This window comes from Anopheles darlingi, chromosome 2 (genome assembly GCF_943734745.1).
Source record: "Anopheles darlingi chromosome 2, idAnoDarlMG_H_01, whole genome shotgun sequence".
Classification (NCBI taxonomy): domain Eukaryota; kingdom Metazoa; phylum Arthropoda; class Insecta; order Diptera; family Culicidae; genus Anopheles; species Anopheles darlingi.
In genome coordinates, this window is record NC_064874.1 from 7,795,050 (window position 1) to 7,813,356 (window position 18,307).

Consider the following 18,307-nt stretch of genomic DNA (forward strand, 5'->3'; position numbering starts at 1 on the left):
ACACTTCTCTCCATGCGAGTAACATGCGACAAGCGGGGAGAGGTTTTGAAATGTAAAATTTACGAGAACTCCCCGCCCTTTTAACTGTGTTCACTCTGTTGGTTATTTGACACGCTTGGACACGCTGCCCGGTGCTTTATGGCAGTTATTACAATCGACGAATCATGTCCCTGTCCACTCCACAACCCCACTCGCCCGTGGATCACTCGCGGCGATTCGAAGAGCCGACGAGAACAAGAATGCTGCATCGGGAACATTTTTCGGCCGAAGGGTGCGATGCGAAGGTGTGCGCGCATGATTTACGATGCGCGATGTATAAAGTCGGTCAGCCGTACGTCGTCACTACCTTCCCTCCTACCCCTGCTACTATTCCGTTCGTTCTCCTTGTATCGAATCGGATGGCGAAGGATCCTTCGTCTCATCATCGATCGTTTATCGACGTCGCGCGCGAGAAGGCGTAAAGTGTGAGCGACATGTCACACTTTTCCCGCTCTCGGTGACAAGGGGGGAGAGGAAGAAGAGCAGTAAAGGGAAAAGGGGAAGAGGGACTTTACCGCGTTCGCACTGTTCGCCGTTTTATGTTCGCTCGCCCCCTCCAGACCCTTCCAGTGCACGGTAAAGACGGCAAGCGCCGTGCGCCGTGAGACAATGGTTGCGAGCAATGGTTGACAGACCAAGGGACGTCCGGCAGGCACACCAGAGCGACCTTCTGCCATCGTCTCGCGAACCAACAACAAGGTAACAAGACACATCGCTAACCAACGACTGGTGTGTCAGTATGTGTGTGGGAGGCGAAATAATTGAACGAAATGTTGATGATCTTCAACCCCCTTTTTGCAAAAGGCCACCATACCAGCAAGACCATCATCTCAGTGCCATCGCTGGCCATCCAAGCCCACCGTAAGGGAGTTGAGGGATTTGAAAGTCGCGCGCTGCCCGCGATGCATCCTCACTTCAGCTTCTGCGTTCCGTCCCTTTGCCTTTTACCTAATAAAGCAGTCACTCCTTTTCCTGTGAGTTCGTCTGTCCTGGGCGCGTATGTTGATTGTTGCGCGTTGTGGTTCGTGGAGTCGGTTCCTCATTTCCTGTTGTGGCCACGGCGCCGGAGTTAGTTGCCGGAGTAAGCCATCATGATGATGCAATGGATCCGGGCACCGTGTGCTCTTCATCCATCGCTCGGTTTACGGGCGAATATAGACATCAACCACCACTTCAAGGTGTGTGCGTTAGAATTCCTCACATGTGAGCGACGGGAATGGTGACTGCGAGATCAACAGTAGACCATTTGGACCATTCGGATATCAGTCAGTAGGACTTTTGCTGCCACGACCGTCTATACGACTTTGTAGCTCTTCTGTGGCAGAAGGGAATGGAAGGAAAGGAAAGGCCCCCTCGCCTTCTCTATTCTCGCGCTCATCACCGGGCGGTCTCATCTCATAAGGTCAACCTTTGGAGGAAAGACGAATGCTGCGCTGTGAAGGTTCGCTTCTAAAACCACCAAACAGATCGCGCACCAGAGTGCTATGCACGTACTATGCATACAATGGGAGGATTAGCGTGTAGTGAGGGTAGCTCCGGGACGACCTCCATCACGTCGACGACTACGCAGACGACGTCGACGATCACACTGTGCAATGCTGCTGCTGCTGTTGCTGAAATGAATTATTGAATCCAATTACGATGAAGAGCTGCTTGTGCCGAGAGACCGTTAATCTCTTGTAGCCGGGCATGCTGTACGGCACAGACTCCGAGGCCGACTTGCCCGGTAATTGTCGCAATAAGATTACTTCCGGACCACGCCATGCGACAATCCAACATGGTGTCAGGATTGATGAGCTTTGCGGCGAGGCGCGACCCGTTTCACATAAGCCGTTTGTGAGCAAAACGGAACAAGCAGACGAGGCAGACGACGATCACGTGATCATGTTTACTCGTTGAAGTTTTTTTTTATTTTTTGTTATTGTTTAATGTCTACTCTTTGCAATGTTTTATTGCATTTTATGGTTTTATTGAAGAATTCTTGAACACACATACCTTTTGATCACCGAAGCGCATCTGTCGCCGGGCGTTCCGGCTCACGTTCATCCGGCAGAGAAAGATTCGTTGCTCGCCATCGAGCAGCGACGAACCGGGCGGTCCGCTCGAGCCGGTGCTCGGGCCGCCCGCCCCAACCGAACTGCTGCCCGGTGACGGCTGCAGATGATGATGGTGCTGATGATGCGCATGATGCTGATGATGATGCTGACCATGTAACGAGTGGTGACCAGCATGCAGATGATGATGATGGTGGTGATGGTTGTTGTTGTTGTTGCTGTTGCTAGAGGTACTGTTGCTGGTGCTGTTGTTGCTGGTGCTGTTGCTGCTGCTGCTCGAACTATGATGGTGCGTGGCAGGCAGGGCAGGGTGATGATGATGGTGGTGGTGGGAGTGGTGGTGAGGGTGATGGTGTGACAACGAGCCCGCCGGATGCTGCGAGACGCCCCGGTTTAGCTCACTCTGGATCGCACCGTGATCCTGCTTGTCGATAATGTCATAAACCGAGTCACCGTGTATGAGCAGATCCTCCTGGGAAGGGATGAGAGAGAGAGAGAGACAGACAGAGAGAGAGAGAGAGAGAGAAAGAGAAAAAATCAGAATGTGTTTAAAAGAGAGAGAGGGAGAGACACGAAGGTAAACCGTGGAATCTGTTAACGTTATCGTGGCGTACGATCGGCAATAAATTAGTCACTTCGCAGACTGTGTGTGTGTGTGTGTGTGTGTGTGTGTGTGTGTGTGTGTGTGTGTGTGTGCGGGTCGTCGCGTCGAGAAGCGGAAAGATAACGAACCAAACAAAAAAAAAAACACAGAGGAAACAAGTGGCCAACCGGGACTGTGAGTATCAGATTAAAAATCGATTTAAGCTCTTCAATTAGCGATCGGCAATCGGCGGCTACTTTCTGGGTCTGGATCTGGGAGGGGGGTCGGGGGGCGGTACCAACTGTCGGGCTCATAAGCGGCATAAGTAGAGCTGCCGCATGCCGTGTAATAGCTCTCCAGGAAACACCGGGACCCCACTCTCGATGGGAGTGGTGATATGTGGTGCACGGGACATTGATTGAAATATTGAATTAAATGGAACTCCACTCCGGAGGCGCTGAGCATCGGAGCATCATCTTCAAGCTCCCTTTTGGGAAAGGAAAATACCACCCAAGTGTTCCGAAGCACACGGCAAACGGCACCAATAATGTGGGCTGGAGGGAGGGAGTGTTGATATTCGATTGCGGCGCAAAAATGGCTTCCAGCTATCGCACCGTCGAGCAAAACTCGATCGAACAAACGACAACGACGACGACGATGAGGGTGACGATCGATCGCTTTCGGCGCGAACGCCAAAACGTGATGGCCATCGCCAAGACCCAAGGCCCCACCGAGATGGTCCCCTTTCTGTTCTTCTTACACGCGCGCTCGCACACACACACACGGGGAGGAGATCATCCTCGCATTTGCATCATCCCCGGTGCCCGGGTCCGGTTCCAGGACGCCAGGTTTTCGCCTCGATTCGATACGCTTCTCGCCTTCTCGCGATGGTGGTTGTGAACTGGTGCTACGCAAATTGAACCACCATTACGGTGCGCGAGCGACGGTACTCTGCACTGGCCACTGCTCCAGCTGCTGCTGCTGCTGCTGCTTCCAGTGCGTTGGCCTGGCCATCTAGAGGCCAGGGGTTGGGTCGAGCAAAAATTGATGTGCGAATAATAATCATCATAAATATCATTTTAAATAAGTACCATTTCCACGTTCACCATCTATCTGGTGGCTCGCTGTCCCTGGTGAAGGTGACGATGGGAGTACGGGACTTTCGACGGAAGGCGACGCCCGCAATGCTCGCGAAGTGGGAATGAAGGGGAGTTAAGTTTTGAGGCGGCGGCTGCTCGATCTGTTTCGATCGTATCGTAGAAGGGAGTGCTCGGTTGCGGTTGGCTATCCGTATCCTGCGTGCAATCGAATCAAAAATCAATTAAACTCCCCGTTTCTGTTTGAACATTGTGGTCCGGTGATCGGAAATCGAGGAGAAGGAACGTTTGTTTGAAGTAATCGGAGATTGGAATCACTGGCCATTGATGAGGGATCATTTTGTGCGGTAGTATCTCGAGCTGTTATCGTGTCACTGATAAGGGGTTGTAGCGTTGAGAAATGTTTCGTAGAGAAAATTGTGTTTTTTTTTAATTTTTTAAATCATTTGCTTGAGGTTCGTCGCTTGTTGAATCGAAAGACTTCAACAAACCTTTATAACCCAATATACGCTATTTAAAGTACTTTTCCGATCGGAAACTCACGCAGAACACAAAATCAAGGTCTAAGGAGATGCTGGCCTCAATAAATTGAACAATTTTCGCCTTAGATCATTTGGGAAATGATTCATTTAGTTGATCTACGATCTTCTACTATACATTTCTTTACCAACTGTCTTCATATAATGTTATGCAATCAGATGATGAGTACAACATCATCACAAAGCATTCCTTTGGTCACCTCTCCACATCCTCGTCCTTTTCGATTGACCTAATTTCGTTGTCAAAACCACCGGTGCGTCAAATTCCCGTTTACAAAAAATCAAAAACCCGTGTGATTCTTCAATTTCGTGCCGTTGCGTGGCCCCGTGGGCACAATTTGCATTGAGGGCATAGGCACATCGTTTCACTTTCGCTCTTTTTCGTCTCGGAGCAATACGTTTAGATCGCGGCCCGCACCCCCCAGGGATCGCCTCCTAAAGCATCAAAATCGGCATCGCGCACACCGGGCACGCTCCCTTACTTAATTGAAATTAATGTTTGTTTATCCTTGAACCGTGCCTGGTTGCTTGCGCACCAGAAAGCGGTATGGACAGGAATCGGTTCGGTCGTTGCTGAAGGGGCGGTGCTGGAGGTAAATTGAATTACCCTCCCCTCCCTCGTCGCTGCTCCGCCCGTGTCCAATCGACACGGAGCGCTGTGGCTGTGCACGTGCGTGCGTGTGTGTGTGTGTGTGTGTTGATAAATGGATCAAAATTTATCAAATCAACCGCCTGCCCACAAACAACGACCGTCGACGCTTGGGGTCCCCGAACCCCCGAGTTTGGAAGTTCATTTCCTTTCATTCAATTCGGGGCCGTTAAGGGTGGAGTATCATAACGCGCTCGAACACACACACACACACACACACCGCCTGGTGACTCACCCCCTGGGTGGAGTGTGACCGTTACCGCTGGTCGATCTCGAGCCCCCAAACCCGCGGGTCGCTCGATACAATCAATTACCCGAATCAACTCTTTTCGCAACCTATGTTTAACACATTTGATTGCCATTAATTTAGTGAACTGGCGGCGTAGAACGGCGCGGAAACAGAGCAGGAGAAGGAGGAGGAGGAGGTGAAAGAATGGAAGGAGAGGTTAAGCCTAGAAAATGAGGCCCTCTAGCATCGGTTGCGCACATGAGATGCATGATTGATCGATTTTTAATGCTGAGTGAACCAAACTCTAATCAATCAAAGATCGGTTGTTTGATCTAGTTTTTTTTTCTCTCTCTAGATCTAGACGATCGAAACGAACCGCGGTTTTTATTTTCGACAACCGTGCCTTGTGAAGTGTAATTAAGGTTGACAAATGGCAACGCCTTTTTGTGGTTCGGGATCCGGGATAATCAATTAGTGTTGTGTGATCCTCGAGAAGCGCTTCTTAGCCCTAAGGCGAATTGATCATAACACTCAGCGCAAATGTAGAGGATCCCCTTTAGCACCGTGAAACCGTTTCTTTCTCATAAACGAATTGCGCAACCACCGACCGGGGGCGCATAAATCAGATCAGAGTAAGGGATCGTCATGACACGATGGGCACGGTGGAACGGTGTGTCTACACACATTACTACTAGCCCTTACGGTCCCCATACTGGCGATCGTGCCGTGGCACCTGTGGCACCACCACGAAAACCGAAACGCGAAAGGCCAGTGAGTTATGTGGTGCCATTCTCTCCCAGAGCGGGGTGGATTCCAATATGATATCATAATTACATTAATTTATCGATCGCCATTTGCAGCAAGCAAGCAAGAATCTTGCTGGTGGTGCGTTCGCTTTAACGCTCCGATCGAACGAAGGGCAGGGCAGGGCAGGGCTGGGCAGGGCAATTTGAATCTTGTCGAGGACGACCACCACTCCCCACGCAGAGGGGTGGGGGGTGCACAGTGTTTCCCAGGAGCATGCCATAGCCATCCATTTTGCAGCAGCTCCCGTTGTGTCCGCGACTGCAAATGTCGATCGACCGCTCAGAGCCCATGCTGCTGCTGCTGGTGCTGGTGCTGCTGCTGGTGCGCGGGTGTAACCATTTATGTATCGGATCAGGAGAGGACAGGAAGAGGAGTAGTAGTAGGAGGAGAAGAAGGGGGAGAGTGGCAACAACATGGCGCTGTGCACAGGTGCCTTTCGAGGCGAAAACCTTTAATAGAAGGCAGACAGCAGCGAACGTTTCGTAAAACACTCAACGCGAAGCGATAGCAGCAGCAGCAGCAACAACATGTGGAGCGAATCTGAATACGATTAGGCATATCGGGGCAGACCGTGCTCTGTCTGCATTAAACATTGTATGATGAAATGCGAGTGTGTGTATGTGTTGGAGGAAGTGGATTTATGGTCGTTTCGATAGCTTTTAAGCCTAGAGTGGAGTTATTTGTTTTGTTTGTTTAACAATTCAATATCTTTCTCTCTCTCTCTCTCTCTCTCTCTCTCTCTCTCTCTCGCCTCTCCCTCGCTCTCTCTATTGCTATTGTACCAACAGTTTATGTTGCTCGTTAGGTGGCTCTATTCGAATGGAACAAACACCTCAATGCACCTCAAGAACGGTTCGCTACGTCGTTAATCTTAAGCCTTGATCATTGCCAACAGCCAGCCAGTCAGGAACACACATGTGCACGCACACACACACACACACACATATCCTTACCACCCCCGGCAGCAGCAGGTAGCGGCTCAAACGCCGAGTGCTGTTATGATACGCAGCAAACACGACAAAATCCCTTGTCCACCATTCCATCGACTGCACTTGCCGGTGGTGCACTAGCAAGTGCCCTAGCGCAGAGTCCCACAAGGTGTCCTGACCGCAGCTCAAGGAACAAGGCAAGCGCGAGGGGGAGAGGGAAAGAAAGCGAACGCGCGGGTTCGCGGTGCGCAAAATGCAAAATGAAATCACAAAACCGAATGGAAACGATCATTTTCCATGAATTTATTGCCTCCCCTGCGCGGACGTGGAGACGCCGACAGACAGATGGGGTACCTGAAGGAAACTGCCGAGTGGTGGTAGTGGAAGGGGCTACCTTCCTCTCTCTCTCTCTCTCTCTCCTTGCACCACCATCACCAGGCGCGCGCACACGTTTATCTAAATGTAATTATTACTATTAGACAGCAAATGCGATTAGCGGCGTGCGAACCCCACGGTGCAGCTCGAGCCGCTCGACTTCTAATGGCAGGTTGATTGAAGGGAGGGTGGGGAGGAAGGGTGGGGTGGGGTGTGTGTGTGTGTGTGCCAGGGAGGTGGGGCAATCCTGTTGACGGAGAACGGCTCAGTGGTGATACCTTAAACCTTTTCTTGCTGACATGAGCACCACCGTGTTGTGTGTGTGTGTGTTTCTGGCACGTTTCCTGTCTTTAACGCTGCCACAGCAACAGCACCGGGCGTGCTCACACAAAACGTCAACTGTCAACGGACTGTCAATTCGTTTGGATCCATTAGAGGGCAACAGCCACACGTGTGTGTGTGTGTGTGTTTGGCGGCTTCTCGGCTTGATCGACTTTTTGTGTCGACTCATCTCGCACCGCGGACCATATCGTACCCCGTGTAGCAGCAGCATAACAGCATAGTCCAGCCAGCCAGCTGCCCCAAACAACAACCACCGGCATCATTTTATCGGGCAACTTTGATCGATCGATCGAACTCCTTGGGTTCACTTCGGCACCGCATTGATCGTGTAAAATGCGCATTTTGCGCTGATTGTTTTAGAAACACACACACAACGCACACACAGAGGGGAGGTCGCGGACAATATTGGTCGATTGTTTCCTTTGCTTCGAGTGCTACATTGGACAACGGGGACTAGACTCCGTCCGGCTGGCTGGCTGGCTGGCCCTTCGATATCTCTGGCATCGATCAGCGCGCGCCGCGTGCATTCCTAGGACTTGGACTCTTGAGTCCCGAGCTGAGGTTGGGTCGAAGAATTTAGTGCCACATTTATGTAGGTCGGTCTCCCCGGTACCCCTGACATACCGCCAGACTGTCACAGAGACAGAGCACTGTTCAACAGCAGCAGCAACAGCAACGTCTGTGTCTAAAGTCCCTCTGTTTGAGTGTCCGAAGTACAGATCAAGATTTGGAAGCAGGGAGCGATAGAGGAATGTGCATAAAATTAGTGTAATCCCTAGTTAGAATTTGTCCTTCCACACCAGCCCCCTGTGAGTAATGTGAGGTAAAGCGCCATTTTGTAAGCGCAAAGTATGCGAATCGGATCGGGATCGGGGGGGATCTCTTCTAAAGAGCGTCGCAAATAGTCGTAAAATGGTCTCGCAATAAATGTATCTCTCGGTGGCCCGTGCTAAGTAGCATATCACCGATAACAACATCATCATCATCATCATCCTGATCATCAACATCGCCTTCATCGCCATCAACATCATCTTCTTTACCGCTGGTGCTGCCGGCTAAACGGCTGTTCCCATATTTACCACACGGAAGGGTTGAGGGTCATAAAGTAATAGATTTATAGCTTTATTAAAAGAAGCTTTCCTGGAGCTGGCCTGGAGCATCGCTACCATGAGCGGCAGCATGTGTCTGCCAGTGCACCGTCTGATCAGTCGTCAGTCTGCCTCGCTTGACCTCTGCCCTTACTTGGGCGTGAGCTAGAGAGAGAGAGAGAGAGACTCTCTGCTTCCGAGCCGCAGGTTGTTCCAGGTGGAGTACAAACACACAAACGCACGCGAGGTAGAGATGGCTATCAGTGATCGCGCAGTGATCACAGCAATGATCGCGATGCGATGATTCTAATAAATTAATAAAAATCTTCCCTCAGGTTACAATGAATGGTGGCGGTCCAGCTTACTAAGATACGACTTCCAATCCAAGGCACTCTTTATTGATCTGGGATTGGACTGTTTCTTCTTCTGCAACGGGGAATCGGTTAATTGTGCACCGGCCATGGATTGCACGGAGTGCCAGAAGCAAATGGAAACCTCGCGTCCGATCATCGATCGAATCGAATTTATGGGTTTTTCGGGAAGAGTTCGATCGAGGATCGTTGGTATCGTATCCCGAGAGTGCCGGGGGTGCCTTATCCTCGCTACTAGTACCCCGAGCTAGCACCGAGGACCCCACCCCTTGATGCCTTCATTAGCGAGTACCAGGAATGGCAATTCCTGGCCAATGGGCAGCGAGTCACTCGTTCTCTGTACTCTTGCCGGAATGTCCGACCTTAGACAGCAATCCAATTCCAATATTTGTTCGCTCTCGCGCTGCTCGTGGACCGGATTCCCGTCGACTGATTTGTAACCTCAAAATCTGAGTTCAGCGGGAATGGGAACGGCGCGGTGCCGAGAGAGGTCATCAGTGCCTCATTCGCGGTCCGGTAATTTACTAAGAGCCCCGGCCAGGCCAATGGGCTGGACCACATCATGTCAGAAATGTTCTTTGACTGGACTGAACTGGACTGGGGCCGGCTTAGCGGTCCGGTAGACGGTCTTCAACCACTCCCTCGTCAGCGGGGATCTTGCGTTCGTTTTGGCAGCTGCCAGCAGAAGCAGACTGCTGCTGCTGCTGCTGCTGCTGCTGCTGCTGCTGCTGCCGTTGAACTGACCTTACCAAGATCTCTCTCTCTCTCTCCTGCACTGTCAGACTGGTCGGATCTCTGGTCTGGAATGGTCTGGTCTGGCAAAACAAACATCATGCGGTAATTATAGAGGGAACATATTTATTTCGCATTAAAGCAGCGTATCGCTGCGGACGCTTGCGTTATGCGATCTCTGCTCTTGATGCTGCTGTTCCTGCGCCGATGAGTGGCCGATGCAACCACTGCAACCTCTGCCACGAATCGTAACCACACAGAGTGCGCAGAGTACGCGGAATGATAAAACACCTTCAGTCTGCATAAAACAAATAACATGAACGCGGTCCGGGGGGGAAGGCAATCGAATCGAAGCGGTGCGGTGGGTGCGAGTATGATTGCGTTCTCGGTTCTGCTCGGTTCCAATCATGTTGTTGAAGCATAAGTATGTGTATGACCCCGTGCGATCATTGGATGCACCGTGAGAAAAATCGAGAATCGATGCATTCCAAGTTTTTGTTGGGGATCTGATGGGCTAGACGAGCTATTGAAAGGGGATTGTTATGCCCGCCAAAAGGCATAAAAGTTGTGAGGCATTGACTATGGGGAGTCTCGTGACATTTTAAAACAATATTTTGGTTTAGTACAAACTACTAAATTGTAGTACAATACTTTTTTAGGCTTAAGGAAGTGAAAAAATTGAACATTTAAAACCAAAACAGCATAATGCATCTAGTAAACAATTAATTTAATTTCATACTAATAATGTAGTGGTAATATTGCCCTAAATCGCTGGATAAATTTGTATAAAAGACCTCTGACATCACATTACTCCAAAGGATCGTCGTAGAGCTCCAACTTATACTCCAGCAAAACAACTGCTTCACAAGACTATACGACGCGTCATCGGACCACAATGTTACACGAGCAAAAATGGGCTGTACCATCCTGACTGGTGGGTTGGATGGATGCACTGGCTGTCTGTCTGTCTAACTGACTGACTGACTGACTGACTGACTGGCTAGCTGGCTGACTGGCTCGCTGCACCGGACGCGCGCGGCCCTTGCCGATGAGTGGCCGAGACCACCCCAAAAAGGGCCGAAACGAGTCTGATCTAATGTGATGGATATTCTGTAATTTGCCCGGACATGCGCCACGGAACCGTCGAGTTTCGTTCGTCCTGTCGTGTGACTGATCGTTATGATCCTTGGCCATAGAGAACCGCTCCCCCCCGGTGGGCTCCCTTTTGTTTCTTCCCCAGGGTAAGGACGCACTCGAGCGATGCAACGAGTTTATTACATTTTAGCGAACCCGGTTCCCGGTTGGCCAAGGCGACGACGAGTGATTCGTTCCTTGATTGCACCGGCATGCAACCGCACCACCAACCAGTTCCGAGACCGAGACCAAGATCCATTAGGGTCGTGGCCCCGCAGGGCACAGCCTCTCGTGGCAGATGTGCGATGTTTCAGTCCAGTCCTTTCTGGTCCATCAGTCAGCCCGTTAGGGTCTTGTTTGCACTGGCTCGTGTCCAAGAAGTTCATTAGACGCTCTTTAAGACGGTACTTCATCCCATCCAGGAGCACGTGCAGCATTAGTGCAAGAAGTAGAAGGAGTAGTAGAAATAGTAGCACCGGCACCTCACATTTGCAAAGATTCACACGACATCGCCGGCCGCGGGTTTAGCCTTTCTCTTTTCACGCCCCGCGCGCTCACATTCGCTGGCAACAAACATATATACGTCAACAGGCTGATGACTTCTGCTGGTCACTTCATTCACACCCACCATTCGGTTGGTGGATGGTGCATAAAATGTTTGAAAATGGAGCGCATAGGTTTATGGCGCTCGTGTCATAAGATCTTGGACAGGAGATCACAAAATATGATCTACCGCGGCCGCCTGCCTGCCTGCTGGTGAGAATAGTCATTTCGCCCCGAATTATGGGGGAGTGAGCTACTTGAGCAGCGCGCCTAGCGAAGGTGTCACTTGGTGAGCGATTTATGATCCGCCCAGAGCCCAGAGACACTTTTGCGAATCGCGTTTATCTCGGAGGAACACTTTTCTAGGGGGCCATTTTGTGGTCGCGTCAGTGTGTCAACCGCGTGACTGTCGTCGCCTTTTGGTGCTGTTTTCGGGGCCCGGAAAGAGAAATGTGCCAACGAGTGTCGTGGCGGCCGCGATCACTATATAACTCGGTCAAGGCTACTTCGATTGCACGCCCGCGCCCGCTGCCCGCTGCCCGCTGCCCCGTCATGCAGTTGGTTGATTGCTGGATCATTTGGTAGATCATTTGAAGGTGAACTCTCATTTGGGCCGTTAATCAGGACGCGAAAGACGTTGGCCACGTCATAAAACCTAGAGACTCGAAGTGGTATCGCTGGACCGCGTACCATTCACATACCCCATAGGACTGCCATCTTCCTAATGGTCGGCCAAATGGGTTTCACGTGATCCGCGACGAGACGAGCGACGACTTCAAATCCAAGCGAGCCCAGCCGGACGATCTGTGCTAAATACGAATCGCTTAAGATAACAAATAGATCACGCAGCTTCTCCGCCCTTCTCATCACATCATTGGCGCGCTTGGGGTACACGCGTATACTCTGTCTCCTCACCGCGTAGGGAAACCTGGCTAGAGAGCTGGCTGGAGATTAATAAGGTGATCCAGCTATAGCGAGAGCACTTGAGCCATTCCAACCTCACGCAATCTGCAGCGGCGAGTGAATTACACGCTTTACACGCCACATACCACCGCTCCGGGGATAAAGCTAAAGGCGAGGAGTTGTTTATCATTGTAGGAAGTGCGCGATAAGGCGCACCGGAGAAATGGCGAGTGCTTATGGGCTACCCTCTCATCCCCGGGGCACCGGGCAACAAAACTCGGGCAATTAACGATTGTGTGCGAAGAAAGGAGCGAGATTAGGCGGGTGCGATAGCGGAGAAAGATCGTTTACCTTGCGAACCGGTTATAACCGGTAGTAAAACCCGCACCGCGCATCGCGTTTCGAGTCTCGAAACCTCGGAGTGATCTACCCTTATGTTGATCTGCGGTTGTTGTTGGGAGGTGGCACTAATGCATCACCTCCCCCCGCCACCACAACGCCTCTCATGCATGATTGTGTGTGTGTGTGGTTTAAAGATAGTTTTTTTTTCTTCTACGAAATGATTGGGTCATTTAGTTGATGGATTCAATGCCAGGCTCGTTACCGCCGCCATTCGCCGCTGCGTTCAATGTAGCGCCCAGCGATGCCGGAGTGAAAAGAAATAACCGAGATGCGATCCAGATGCGATTTTGATAGCAAACAGTCATTAACGCGGCGATGATGGTAGTCCCCGCGTACGTCGGCACTTGAAAAATGGTTACCAACTCCTTCGTCTGGTTCATGGAATGAACCATGAATCGATCGGTGGCTCCGTTGTGGCTCGGAATTCCCTTTTCGCGTGCAGCTACCGGTAACAACGAGGGCAGGGCCAGTAGTTGGCCTCACGAGCTCGATACTTCGCGACCAAGGTGTCAGTCGCTGCATCGAATTAGCTCAAATCACGGACCAAATGACTTCATTGCTTTCCATACACACACACACACACACACACACACCGGCCACAGCATTCCAAAACCGGACTTGTTGTGTCTTGACACTGGCACTGGCACTGGCACTGCATCCGGTGCTTGGGGTTCCGAAGCCCGAAAAAACATCGACGAAACATGATCGTAAAGATCGATCGAACATGACATGGGATCGGCTGCGGCATCGGCACGACACGGCTTTTGCCATCTCGCCCTTCCTGTGGTTCCGCATCCTGTGTATGCGTTTCTGCGCACCAGTCAGCGATCGGCACCGGGCACACATAACGGTGCACCGCCGGTCGGTGCAACCTCGATCGGTTCATCGATTTATTATGCGGACGTTCATAAATTTCCCTCCGGCACATTTGTCACCGAAGGACGTCCGACGAGGTTGCCCAGGGATCTGTGTGTGCGCGTGTGTGTGTGTGTGCCGTTTGCTTGTGCGCCTGTATTTGTGTCCCCTCTGCCCCTCTTGTCCCTTTTGCAACTCGCGCTTTTTTGACAGATTCATGACGGTTGCAGTCCAAATGAACATGTCTTCCGAATAGGGCGATTTACATCTCGGATCGCCCCGATCGCCTAAACTTCTCTCGTTCGTACGTCCGTACCTCTTACAGCAGGCGCAGACCGCGTGACAGTTGAATCGTGTAAAAACGGCGTTCGGAGGATCCGGAGGATTGATTGATGAAATGTGCTTACGGCGAAGATGCAGATTCGCACTCGCGATCGGCAGTAGCGGCAGTTTACGTAGGAGTTTCTGCCTTGGTTTATGGGATGCCCCGGCAATAGCAAATGGGCCGATCGATCGTTCCTGCAGGGTGATCGCGATCGCATACATGAGCGTATGATGGGTTTATTTGTGCGCAATTTCGCTTCGGTATGTCGCAATCTCCATCCAATTGGTTCTTTGCGGATATTCTAAGAAACAGGATCGAGAAGCTTTAGTAACTGTTGATCAGTTGTTTATCTCCCCAGAAAAGGATTCTAGACGGTCGAAAACGTCTATGTTGTCGCACTAGAATCACTTTATACTGACACACACACACATCTGTTCCAAAAAAACAGCTTCACCTCACTCGACGCCAATCCCAACCTCTGCATCCCATTCCCGTGGTCTCATCTAGCCAACTAAAAACCGCGCAGCTCAACGTCAAAGCAAAGTCAAAGCGTTTGGCGCGCGCTCGTCCGTCCGTCCGCCCGGTCGCCCGCGGTGTCCGGTGAATCAAATCCGGACCTGGCACAATCCGTGCACAACCAAGCACGTGGTGTCGTTTGCGCTTGTGGCACAAAATTAATTGCACTCGATAGCCGCTGCTTGGCTCCTGACCAGCACACGATGGTCAACACCAAACACCCGGCTTCGAACCGGCACACACACACAGCCGGAGCCGGGCGTGACAAATGACGCATCGCGGGGCACGCGCAAATCGAGCTCATGGCAGCTGGCCAGCATCCGAGCGCCGCGCAGTTCAGACGGCGCTTCAGACGACGACGACGTCGACGGACAACAACCGGGCATGGCATGTCACCACCCGTTGTGCCACACGTCTACAGGCTGGCCCGATGCGAACCGATCAAACATACATAGTCTGCCTGATCCGGCCAGCCAGCAGCCAGGGAGTTCCAGAGGAGTCGCGAGTCGCGGGGCTTTATTATTTTCCATTTTATTATATGCACACCACCACCAACACTGGCAATGGTGCCCGATTAGGGGTGATTATGATTGTGAGCAATCATTTATCGACTGCCTCGGATCGGAGAGAGAGAGAGAGATCGAGATTTTGTGCTGATCGCAGCTTCCTGCGGTGCGGATGAGTCGCTGTTACGATCCGTTCGTTTGCAGTCGCGATGCGAATTACGAATCAACACCATCACAGCGTGTGTGTGTGTGTGTGTGTGTGTGTAGAGAACAGGAGCCAAGATATGCTCGAGGAAGGTGGTACGGTAATCGTACGTAATTTAATATAACACATCCCTTAGCACGTGACGATCGTATGGAGAGCGCGCCAGGTCCAGGTTGGATTCCGTTTCGAACAGATCATTCCATCGCTCGCAACACTTTCCCCGCTATTGGCTTCCCAGGGTATCGCTTCTAGGGACAGCAAGGTGGCCCCGATAGATCGTGCGAAAATCCACTTTTGCGAGACCGCTTCGACAGCTTAAGTCCGGAGTCGCCGGAAGCCGGAGTGCGACGGCCGCTTTTTTTTTGCACGGATTTAATTAGACACGCTGATTACGTTTCTGCTCTGCCCTCACTGGTACTCTGGCAGTAGCAACAGCAGCAGCAGCAAAAGGAAGGCCTATTTGGCGGTGGGAACAAGTTTTCGAAATTCGCAAAGCTCGTCAGAAAACATCGAACGAGAAGAAGACGATCGATCGTCGATCTGTTTTGCAAATTCGAGATCGAGTTTGAGGAGCCGCAGGACAAATCTCCCATGTTCTAGGGAGGCAAAGCGGGACTCAGCTCGGGTGACCGAATTCGGACCACACAAAAACCGGGTGTAGATTGTGCAGATCCATCAACGGCAAATCCGCCGCTTACGTAAACCGCTTACAAGCGCGCGCACGTTGCTCTAGCTGCTGCTGTTGCTGTTGCTGGTGGCCGCTTGCCTTGCCTAATTCCATCACAACAAACCGTTTCGCTGGAAGGTAAGGCTGCATCCTACACAACCAAAAGATACCGCGTTCCTCCCATTCCCTCCCAGAGGTGGTCTCCCCGTTTGTGCCGTTTGTCAATATTTATTAGAGTCCTTCATGCGGTGCGCGGTCCACTATCAGGAGGATTTTAGCGCTGAGGAGTGTGTGCATTAGCGCGACGCTGTGTGTCTGTGTGCATCGCTAGAGAGCCGCCGGTAAGCCGAATGCGACTGCTCTAAGAAGCTTTAGTGGGGCCGGAACATCGATCAATTATCAGGGCTACTACTTACGGCGCAGAACTATCTGTGGCTGCACTAGTGGTAACCCCTGTCCTCCTCCTTTGGCAGCTCTTTCTGCTCCTTTTTTTGCTTCATTTCATCTTGTTGCAGTTTGCCGAGAAGCCAGCGAGAGAGAGGCTTAGCATTAGCGCTAGACTAGACTCCTGACACTGGTCGAGCTGGTCCCAAAATGATTGCAATAAATTAGCCCCCGCTGCGATCCGATGCTGCAGCCCGATGACATCATTTTGGCGGATTCAGGATTAGAAATCCCAAAAGTGATTTTCTTGGTTTTACCTTTTGTTACGCTTTGCAAGCATCTCTCTTCGGGGGTCTTGCGTAACTCGAGATCGAAGCAACCGATCTTAGCATGTCGCTGGCATGCTGTGATGATCGCGCACTACTCTCTAGTTCACCTGTTGCTCCTCCAGACTGCAATCCCCATGAATCACAGTCCGCAACGAAGAGAAGGAGACTGTGACTTGCGCCCGGTTTGCATGCAGAAGAGGTCATGCTGCAGCAGCAGTACTAGACTCCATTGGACTGCAATTGAATATCCAGTGACCCCCTTTGCAGAGACAACACACACACACACACACACATGTACATGAACACCAGCTAGTCAGCGATTGGAATTCGGTTTCTGGTTGACCCACTACTCTACCTGGCTAGAGGCAACGTCCATATAGACCGGAGTACAAATGTCACCAGCACCACATGTCGTCGTCGTCGTCGTCGCATGCGCACCGCACCGGTTAGCGTCACAGTCACACGCTCCAACGCTACGCCAAGCCACGGATCTCCAGGATCTCTATGCCTCTAATATCCCAGAGGGACGCGGGCCTCTATCTAACGCCAGGGGACACTTTCGGTTTCGGAAGTGTGGCCACAGTGATCGCGCCTATTGCGCTCGCTTCGTCCAAGTCCCGTGGCCGTGGCGCGGGGGGGCTTGTTTGCTATTCAACCTTAACCTCAATCAATGTGGGCTCGGGTTCTTCGCGCGCGCACAGCACAGCACAGCAAGCGAGCGAACGATCGACCGATCCGTAGGAGGTGTTCAGGGATTCGAGGGGAGCGGCAGAGGCAGTGTCGTTCCAGTCGCGCTTTGCTTGGCTCCAGTTGACCTACAGCAGTAGTAGTAGCAGCAGCAGCAGCACCAGAGGCATGAGCAGTCGTTGCGATTCTCGCGATTCGCGCCCTTCGTCCTACAAAGCCTCCTGTTCCCCTGCCAGCGGTCGATCGTTCGGTGAATTATTTATATTTATTCAAAACCGGCCAAATCCATCGGGGAATTGAACCGGGGGATAGAGACGAAGAGACGAAGGTAGCGGTGGCAGTGGCAGCGGCGCACATCATCACATTTTGAACGGACGAACGGAGCTACTCGTTCGGAGCTACTCTAATCCTATGAAGGTCTCTCCTCTACCTCGTCAGCAACAGCATCGGGGGCGCTTCTACGGAATTGGAGTCGCGGAGAAGATACTATCAGCGTGAATCAGACACGGGGCCAAACCGTGGTCGCGGCCGGTTCTCTTCCCCTCCTCCCTTTTGGAAACCGAATCACTACCCAAGGCGGCCGCACACCACGCCACGAGGACGGACACCGCACGAGCGGTCTCGAGTACCATTGATTGGATGAAGCGAAGCAGCCGGACGGACAGAGTTAGCACCTCCAGTCCGACCGGGACCGGGTCCAGCTCGGATGGCGACGTGCGACGGGCGCCGTGATGCCCGGACACTCACAGTAGATGTGTCTAATGAGCGCGCATGCGACTCGCTCGATGCAGTGCGCCATCGCCTTAATCGCGATCTCCGGCGGACTCGGACCGGCGTTGGTCTCGCAAACTGCGCGCGCGCTCGCTAGTAGCTGATAAGCATAGCGAGCGCACGGTCAGCCATGAGCGGGCACCGCGTTAGAACATAAATTAACGTGTCTATTAATTGGTCGTTAGGCAGAAGGGCCTGAACGGAGGAGTACGATTGGCACAGCCGTCGTTGTCGTCGTCGTCGTCG

The 18,307-nt window shown here is 51.9% G+C and overlaps 1 protein-coding gene across 1 annotated transcript in view; it reads right to left on the reverse strand.

Moving 5' to 3' along the window:
* Window positions 1-18,307, reverse strand: part of LOC125951250 (uncharacterized) — a 110,539-nt gene that overhangs the window by 24,027 nt on the left and 68,205 nt on the right. The window contains exons 6-7 of the mRNA XM_049679948.1: window positions 2,341-2,565; window positions 2,035-2,211 (exon numbers count right to left, since the gene is read on the reverse strand). Of these exons, the coding sequence (XP_049535905.1) occupies window positions 2,035-2,211; window positions 2,341-2,565 (402 nt within the window). The remainder of the gene's footprint in view (window positions 1-2,034; window positions 2,212-2,340; window positions 2,566-18,307) is intronic.